Here is a 9,888-nt window from a genome sequence, read left to right as displayed (position 1 = left end):
TTCCCTAGTGGAAAAGAGCATACACTGCTCCTTTTTTATCACTTGCACGACTCCTAAAAGGAGAAAAGCCAGATACTGGATTTGCCTGAAGAGGCATCGAAAGAGCTCTTTAAAGTGGAGACCGAGAATGATTCCTTAAGCACTCTGCTCTGGAAAGCCTGGCTGCGACTGCCATCTCTGCATGTCCAGCAATCAGGGAAGTTTCTCTCTGAGAAGCATCTCTCTGAAAACTTCCACACACAAACCCTCTAACCAGTAAGTAAGTCACAGGAATATGAAAGTTGCCCTTTGGCATGAATTCTTTGTTAACAAGTAAAGCTTTAAGGAAATGGTTTATACATGAGAAATTAAAGGTTTTAGAAAGGAATCAGGACGTGCTTGCCACTTACATGAAGTTACCAGATGACTTCAAGATAGGCTAAAATGCTATAACAAAAACAAGAGGTTTAATGATTACATTAAAAGCTCAACTGTGTCATGATTTTGATGTGACGAAACACAAAACAGTATCATTAAAGCAGAATTTGAAGGAGAATAAATCCTGTGCCACAAGTTTCCAGTCCTAGATGGCATGTTTGGTAAAACATCATAGTTCTTCTAAAAAAAAAAAAGCCAGAAGACCACATGCTAAAAGTTACCTTACTTGATCTTTTCCAACTCTTCCTCATTAGCATTGTCTGAAAATAAAATAGAGCATTTTAATTACCTTTTCTCCGCAATACAGAAAAGGAGGCCAACTGTCTCCAACGGGACAATCCACATTTAACCACCACTACAACTGAAGCAGCAACACGTACACTCCAGCGACAACTACACAAGACGGAAATAAATCCAGACAACTAGCAGCACTGTTTGCACCCAGGCGTACTTTTCTGGGTGGTATGAACGTCTATTTCTGGAGACAATGCATTATGTGAAATTGTTTAAAAAAAAGAAAGAAAGAAAGAATTAGATAAGCAAATGAAAAAAATGAATGTGCCATTACTGATAGTGACTTCAATTTTGACTGATACTTGCATGATAGTTTTTTAAATATTAACATACTCCAATTTTTCCAATTGTTTAGCTCACAGGTGTAGCCACGTGAGAGAAATCCTGCATAAGGCTCCTTGGACAACATGCGTCTATTACAAAATCCTTAAGGTCACCATTGCTAGTTAGTTTCACAGCAGTAAAAATAGCTCTTTTGTTTGATAATTATGCACATGGGATAGAAAAAAATTCATACCTTGACTCTTTAAAAAACCCAGAATGCAGCAGCCCTATGCCATTACCTAAATAATCTGTAAAACCTTGGCACTGCTAGAGACAATGCTCTGACTTGCCAGGAGGCAAAGTGCCCACAGACACAGATTCTTAACCATTAAATAAAAGAGACATACTGGTCAAGACGGATGTGGACAACCTATCTGTGAACACAACTGTTGCTTAAAGCAGTTCTGTGGAAACACACAGAAATTAATTTGTACAATTCAATAAAATTTAGCAGCCTGTTGTTGACACTGAGCAAGCATAAATCAAAGGCCATTAATTTCTATTCTTTATGTCATGGAAAGCAAACTTTTTTTTTTAAATTAACTATTGCAAAACCACTTTCTTTTTCAGATAGTGGAAATAAATTCTGAAATGCAAACATTTCCCTGCTAAGAAATAGAAGTATTACATGGGGAAAAAATGAAAATGGGAGTAAGTATGTGGGGTTTATATTTTTGAAATATCCAGAAACTTTTCAAATAGACACAGCTTTTTGGGAGAAGAAAAACAACTAGCTGCTGAGGAAAATGCTTAAATTGCTATGGTCAGTTAAAGCCTAAAGCCTTTGCGGTAAGTTAAGGATAATTGTAGCACCATGGCTTTGGAAAATATACATAGACACTAAATGCTTTATAAAGCTGGAGAAAGCCATTTAACTCATTTTTATAGGAGAGGCACATACGAACTAAGCAGCTTGAGGCCTGCAGCAGGCCCTGGAGAAGACCTCCGAGTTCCTGCAACATACCACAGCTCCTGCCTTCCTCGCCGTTGCTGAGTCCCACACAGCCGCAAGTCAGAGCACAAACTCAGCTTCACTGGGCTTCGCACCGGGCTGCGAGCAAGGAGGAGAATACGGCCCGACAGCTGAATTAACTGCGTATCAAATACTATTTCAGCTCTGAGGAGTTCAGTTTGAGTAGTAGCTACAGAAATGTATGACCGTACTTGCTGAGTGCACCAGCATCATCACCAGCTGTGATGACTGAAGCCATCATAACCTTCCTAGAAGCCAATAAAACAACAATATAGCATAGGGCAGATTATGATGCATGATCTACATGGAACTATTTCATCTGAAAATGTTCCATGCCCTGAGTCCATCTCTGTCATTCTTTTTTTCCTAAGCTGTTATTATCCCTTTGGCAAACAAACAAAAAAAAAATACTGCATTATAAGATTTAAGACAGCAAGCAAACTGACAGCATATTAATGTTGTTAATATTTTCATATGAAGCAAAAAAGTATTAAGCATCACTTGGGATAAATTATGTAAGGAAAAAACAATGCCGTGAGCTTTATTCTCATTAAATAACAACATCCAAGTAGCACTCATGTTTCCTTTTTTCCATTTTCTATGCTACTCAGGCCATTGGCCGTGGTGGAACAGTAGTCCCCAATCTCTTCTGGCCCAAAGGCAACAGTTCTCATCAAGCCACCAACTTTCTAATTTCCTGTAGCTGAAAGTTGCCTGTAAGACCACGGTTGTCAACAACTGTTGCAGAGAAGACACGGGAGACATGCGGCTCTGACGAACTTGCAGGCACTCTGCAAGTTCTCCAGTGACGAACTCTGCGCCGAACTCTGCTGGGGAAGGAGCCAGAAACACTCACATGCACTGCGGCACCGGTGGCTACAACACCGAACACAGACGCTGCAGACATCAGGTACACGTTTTTAATTGGCATGCATGCAACCACAGATGGCACACAGGCATGCACAGCACTACACGTATGCAAAGGGAGTATTAGTAGAATGCTGTCTGAATTAAAGAAACAAAACAAACGTCACTGGAGCAGGTCTGAGGAAAAAATCAAGTCATTGCTAGTTCTGACTTCTTTTAAACTGGTCATCAAAAGGAGAAATTAATGAAAAATACAGAAAGTACATCATAAACATTATTTTTTAAAAGAAGAGTTAAAAACAGTAGAATTTTTTTAGAGCTTACAGGTTTTAACTTTTTTATATATACATATTTTTTCCATACTTTTTTATTTCAAATCTTCTTTGTTTCCACTAATTATCTAAGCTATCTGTCCTCTCAAAGCAAAAATAATTAAAAATGCTGCATTAATCTAAAGGACAAGTATTGTTAACAGCACAAAGCAAATGCAAATGAATTATTGGAACTAGTGCTACGGCAACTTAATTGTGTTAGGCCAGAAAAAGATTATACTTTTCACAAATACTAAAGACATTCTTATTTTTATGGTTGCATAAGAATAATTAATTCATCAATTTTGATTCACAATTTATGATTGTTCAAAAATCAGAACAAATTACATTGCCTTCATTTATCAAAACTCAAAAGAATAGGACTTCTATTCATGTACATAGTTTGAATGAAGTATTACAAGATTGTTACTTTAAAAGTTCACATTGTTATGCCTTTAGAACAAGCACTAGGGCAAAGATACTTACATAGAAGAGTTCCTAGAAATTTTCATTTGTTCACGCGCCCACACTCATATGTTAACCATCAATAACTGCAGGCTACTTCTGCATTTTCTTCCAAGAAAATGTACTACAAAAATCAAATGGTGTGTTCTTATTTATGAAACTAGTGTACTGAATCTCCTTTAATTGAACTGAAGTCTACTGGAAACACACAAATGATAAACTACTCAAGCACTGTTTTTCACAATCCACCAGGACTCAAAGATAAATATTCCCCTCTCCTAGTCCGTAATATAATTTTACATACAGTTACATGAACATATGCATATGTTCATATTCTTAATTGATATCTGAATCCAAAGATGTAACCTATTTTGATCTTAGGAAACGGGACCTTCCAGCTATAAATTCCAAAGAACATCTCATCAGTCAGCACACTAAAAATCTGCATTTCATCAGAATTTCTTTCAGAAAGGTAAGGAACATCCTCTGGTGAGTACCAAATTTCTCTCTCATCTCTTTGCACACCTCAAGGCTTTACAAAAGATAGTTCCACCCAAAACAAAATAAACTATTACTCTTTCAAACGGATTGCTTATTTTTTAAATCATTTGTAATAATACCTCTCTCACAGACAGGCAGCAATATGCAAGAAGGCCCCCAGTTTTCTACTATTTAACGTCAAACTTCCAACTGAGTATCTTATCCTCCAGCAGCGTCAGTATTTCTTACGCAGCGTGAGAGGACGCATCCTCCTGTCACAATACAGAGCTACACTATTTTGATATGCCAATAACATGCCTTGCTACAAGACCTGTCCTCTAGCTACACAAATGCATTGTCAGAAGACTCCCCCTTTCCCTGTACATCAGTGCATGACCTCCAAAACACCCTCAGCCGCTCCAGTTCAGGCAGCGAAGGGCTCTCCTTGGAAAGTCTAATCCGCATCAAAAAGTTACCAAACGACATGTCACAAACAGCAAGTCTTGTTCAACAGGGCTGGGTTTGGATTACGACTACAGAGCTGCCCAAAATACAGGATCAGACACAAGGCTGCTTCTACGGCTACATGGGAAAGCTAATACTTCTTTCGTTGAAGATACTCCTTTTTTTATTTCCACAATGGTCTTAATAAACACTCTCATTTTAAGTATATGGAATTAAAGTGCCTGAAATTTAAGTACTAGCAGTTAAGTTCTGAACTGTTCAGCTTGATGATTTAATCATTTCACACCATTTACATGTGACAACATGTGCAAGCAATTTGGAGTTATCACCTGAACAAATGAAAACTTATTCAGAAGAAAATGTATTTTTGAAATGTAGGCCATATAGGGATATCAAACCAACAGGATTTAAGAAAATTTGCAATGACTTAGGAAAGAAATGCATGTGATGTGAAGAGACAGTGTTTCTGTCTTCTATGCAGCAGTCATTAAAGCATATTTAAAGGTGCTCACAGTTTTTATCTAAATATTTCAACTATACTATTTGAATTATTACCTGTTTAGAGATATCCAAGTAGAAGGGAAGCTGTAATCATTCAAACAGCACACTACACAGATTGGGAATGTAGGAGTTGCTTTAATTACTACTTTATACAGTGCACATTTCCAGAGTGGACAAGAATTAGCCTCAATCCTCTTACATAATGTTTGAAAATTTGATGATCTCAACCATATTAAATTCAATAAAAATTATCCTCATTATTACAAGACCTTTTAAAAATAACCAAGAATGACAGTTTAATTGGAGCAATACATTTTGTAATATATCTACTCCTTAGAGAGTAAATAAAATCTGATAAATAAATAAATAATTACATGTGGTAACTGAATAAAAGATAATTGCACCTTGAATTATTAAACCCCTAACACATTCATATATAGCAATTCAACAGTAATTTTGTAGGTCATCCTCCCTGCATTGTGACGCAAATGCTCTGATTTTACTGCAACTTTGTTAGAACCACTCGGAGATCCAACTCTTGGGAAGGCTGGTTTCTAATAATAAATATAAAGCTTCATCTTAGGAATCAGAATCTTAATCTGAATCTTGGGCATTTTCAGAATGAAGTCCCATATAACAGTTTGAATGGGAAGAAAAATTGGTCGCTTGAGCTAAACTAAAAGGATTAGCTTAGTAAATAGAAAGCTAATAATGAAATGCATAATAGCACAAAACCAATTCTTCGTCCTATTACAACCAGTCAGTTGGACGTGAAAAGGTTGCTACCCAGCCAGTCTATGGCACTCCCATTACGTTGGGCGTTCAGTAGTGAATTCACCGAGTAAACACCCATATGAAAGACATGTTACACTGTAGTGTCTTAATTTCACTTTCTCACCTGTGATTTTCTTGAGCGCTCTTTGTGTAATAGTTGATAACACTGAGCGGCACAGTAACCATCCTATCTGAACGATGAAAAAAGGAAACTAACGTGCTGTCCACGTAATGGTTTCCCACATAATGATATAGTATTTCTGTGATGCATGATTTAGGATTATGGCAGAATAATGCCAAAGCCACTTGGAAAAACAGGGCTGTTACCAGCTGACTCAGAAATGCTGGTCTTACCCACACGAAAAAAGGCCCCGGAATGAAATACATTTTTCAATTTAAGTGATAAACACTTTTGTGGTGCAAATTTGCAAGACAGTATTCTGAGTTGTCAGAACAACTGTTACCAGTTGTTTAGCAATACAGACGTATTGCTAAAAGAAAGAAAAATACACTGTTTAAATAAACTTCCTGCACGTTACTACCATTTTCCATTATTTTTGATAAGTTCTAACAGAATGTCATGAGGACAATTAACAGATGAGAAACCTATTTTCAAAACTCTACATCTCTGTCATACCAAATACCAAACACCTAGTTCCAATAACTGACTTACTAGGCTATTTAATAATAGCTAGGAGAAAAGTGGAAAAAGAACAATACCACAACCCGCCAATATTCCTCAGGTATGCAACAGGATGATGTGTCACACTGTAGCATACAGAAACATATATGCTGTTACAAAAACCATATAGTTGACCATAACCACGGAAAATTTCATGAGATTAATACTTTTTCCTTGGCCTCTCTGAAGCCAAAGGAATCCACATTATTTTACAACCTCTAAGCAAGATGTTATCTCTCTTATTTCCGCCATAGTTGTAGTACTACTGCTCAAGTCAAAAGCCAACTGAGAAAAAACTCATAAAATACATCCAACTAGAGACAGAATTTGTCACAACTAACAGGATCTATAAAACTGGAAACTATTTTCACTTACAACTAAGCAGCTCAGAAAACTAAGATTGATGAAGGAATTACAATAAACCTAGAAAACCACACAATTTTGTAATTGAAATCTGGTCATGAAATTACAAAATATCAAATAGTACTTCAGCACTAGATGCCAAAAATCAGAAGTACTACCTTTCTTCAAGTTTCCTTATTTTCAGTGTGGAATAGGAATTATATGTTCTTATCTAGAGATGGCAGCACTAGGTCCAAAATTCTTCACCAGCAGCTTACTGATATTTTTCCATATTAATCAGCACCATTCACCTGCAGCTGACTTTACTGAAACTGCTGGGCATTTTTGTTCCATCTGGATTCCTCAGTACTATCTCAGGGAGGATTCAATTCAGATGAAGTATGCTGTATTATACCAGAAACACTGTCCAGCATTATTTTAAGAATTGGAATAATCAAACTAATCTCAGGACATGAGGTTTACTCTTGTGCTTTAAGTCATCCAGCCATCGAACAATCGCAAAAATGACGACATATTAAAATATTTAAAGTTACCACTTCTCGCTGTTCTTCTCTAGGAGCCAACAGAACTGATAACAATATGCTTCCCAGATCATGGTCAGGGTAATGAGGATCCTTCAGACTCAAGGTAACATCTGTTTGCCTAGGAGACAAAAATATATGCATTTATTTTGATTTCAGGCTCTCAGATAATGAAATTTCTGAATCATGAGAATTAAAGGCATCTGCATTTATATGAAACTACTTGAAAATGGTGTCACAAATTTACCCTGTTTCTGCTTTTAAGTATTGCAGTCTAAACACTCATAAATAAATACTAAATATCATTACTCCTTGTTAAGTACTTATACATACTGAAGTAATCAAAACTGAACTGTAATATTAATGGATCAAAAAACAGAAAAAAAAGTTAAACAGTAGGTGGTAATGCTGTGAATGAAGATAATATAAAAACAAGATTAAAGTGGTTATAAAACTAACCTCTCCATAGACACTGTAAAAAATGTTGTGCATGATCAGCTAATATGTTATTAACATTCATATTACAGTAATTCCCTAAACATAAGCATTTTTCCTCAGCTAGTTTTATGTGGTGTAGGTTTATATAACATTTTCCAGCATAACGTTCTATTTGCAATTCCACAAACATGGTATTAGCAGACAACTATAAAGAATGACTCTGTAGGCTTTTTTGTGCCGTACCTGTTTAATTCCAATGAAGTGAGATCCAAAAATGCTGAACCAATAAAGTCATCTTGAAGTCCAAAGTCATAGTCAAAGACCTAAGATGCACAGGAGATAAATGCATTTTTCAGTACTGGAAATCTTTTTTTTTATATTTTCTCACTTTATGAATGGTTCTTGAAACTCCTTTTCCAGACTTAAGCCACATGTTTCTCACATGTCAAACCAGGACTATCGGAAAGTAACCTGCAACTTTCCGGGCACAAAATCAGGTTTAAAATGCTTATGTAGAAGTCAGAATGCATCATGTACAGGCACAGGGCTATACTACTACTAGACCGCGTATGTGAACAACATCAACTTTATAAAACAGAAGAAGCATTTTTATAAACATAGGCACTAAAAGATGGAAAACCGAAAGAATAACTAAAGTTAAGTGGAATCATTGATTTGCTATACCTTAATTGATATCTTTATCAATGTTGCAAAATACAGGCAGGAGGGGGAGATATGATTGTGAAAAGTGGGTTATTACAGCACTTGCATCAGTATTAGGAATGATAAAATTATAGGTTTTGAAGGCTGTGTAAGTTTCTAGGGTTTAGAAATTTTATCATCTAAGACAAAAACTTAATGGATATGTGTAAGGAAATAGTGACATTTATTACTCTACTATGAAGACCCTGCCTGCTAACTTGCTACCTAAAAGAGAAAGCATCTCGACAAATTTACTGACAGCCGGACAGGAATCTGTGGCCAGTACATGGAATAGCATCAACGATTTGAGATGGATTATGCCTTCCCAAGTCAGAAGGAAGAATAACAAATAAACTGGGGACGGCTTTTGGAGAGAAATAAACAAAAAAAGGTGGATGGCAACAAAGAAAAGTTGTGATACAAAATTACAAAAACAAAAAATGGGAAAATGTCGATTATCAAAATCAAACTTTCTAGGCAAGTTGAATTTTCTTGGAAAATATGGTCACGAGAATTTCTGAGGACCAGAATATGCCTTCAGCTCTAAGAGTGAAGCTTGTGAACACCAGGTAATGAGAACGTTTAACTGAGATATGACAGGCGTAGGTTCAAGGTCTTCAATTTTGATATAAATACTTCAACTATGGTATTACAGAAACTCTTTTCCAGGAGGCAGTTATAGCTGTTCATCTTCTAAAAATACTTTAATATGGACTGGGTTAAGACAGTAGTAACAGATATCCCACAGCCCAATGGCTACAGCATTGCTACAGGACTCAAAGGGTTGAATGCAAGTATTTGAGCACAACTCTCTCATATGCATCTACCTGAGTGGGTACCTTCATATTTTCTCTAATATTCATTCTAATGGGGAAAGAAAACAAATGATGAAATCTCACTTCACATTGCAAAACAGAATCTTCTCCCCCTACAAATTATCAAGATGAAAATGTCAAATAAATATTGTCAGCTGACTTACTGAGTGGTGCGGTCCACATGCCCGAGGGACGGGATGCCATCCAGTATGGATAGCTAAGAAGTACTAGTGGCACTGCTGCTAATTACTCTGGGCATTGCTGGCCTCTCTTTGATTTAAACTCAAGCTATCTGTTATTTTGGAGTAAGTGATCCCTCTGTTATGACAAAATCATGCTCAGCTGTGATATACTAAGTAGAGTTACAATGTAAAAAAAAAAAAGAACGAACATAAAGCATTACGAAACATAAGCAAACTCACTGTGTTCAGGTACAAATAGAAAAAAGAAAAAACCTAAGAAAATTGGCCACACATCTTTATAAATTCTCAAATTA

At 36.4% G+C, this 9,888-nt stretch overlaps 1 protein-coding gene across 1 annotated transcript in view; it reads right to left on the bottom strand.

Annotated features, from left to right (window-relative positions):
• The window catches only part of MCTP1 (multiple C2 domains, transmembrane 1), a 174,301-nt gene that overhangs the window by 143,917 nt on the left and 20,496 nt on the right, over positions 1-9,888 (bottom strand). The window contains exons 3-4 of the mRNA XM_009572845.1: positions 8,119-8,198; positions 7,450-7,558 (exon numbers count right to left, since the gene is read on the bottom strand). Of these exons, the coding sequence (XP_009571140.1) occupies positions 7,450-7,558; positions 8,119-8,198 (189 nt within the window). The remainder of the gene's footprint in view (positions 1-7,449; positions 7,559-8,118; positions 8,199-9,888) is intronic.

The sequence above is a fragment of the Fulmarus glacialis genome, unplaced genomic scaffold, assembly GCF_000690835.1.
Source record: "Fulmarus glacialis isolate BGI_N327 unplaced genomic scaffold, ASM69083v1 scaffold3802, whole genome shotgun sequence".
In the NCBI taxonomy this organism is placed as follows: Eukaryota; Metazoa; Chordata; class Aves; order Procellariiformes; family Procellariidae; genus Fulmarus; species Fulmarus glacialis.
The sequence above is the reverse complement of the archived record's forward strand: the minus strand, read 5'-3'. Positions and strand labels throughout refer to the sequence as shown.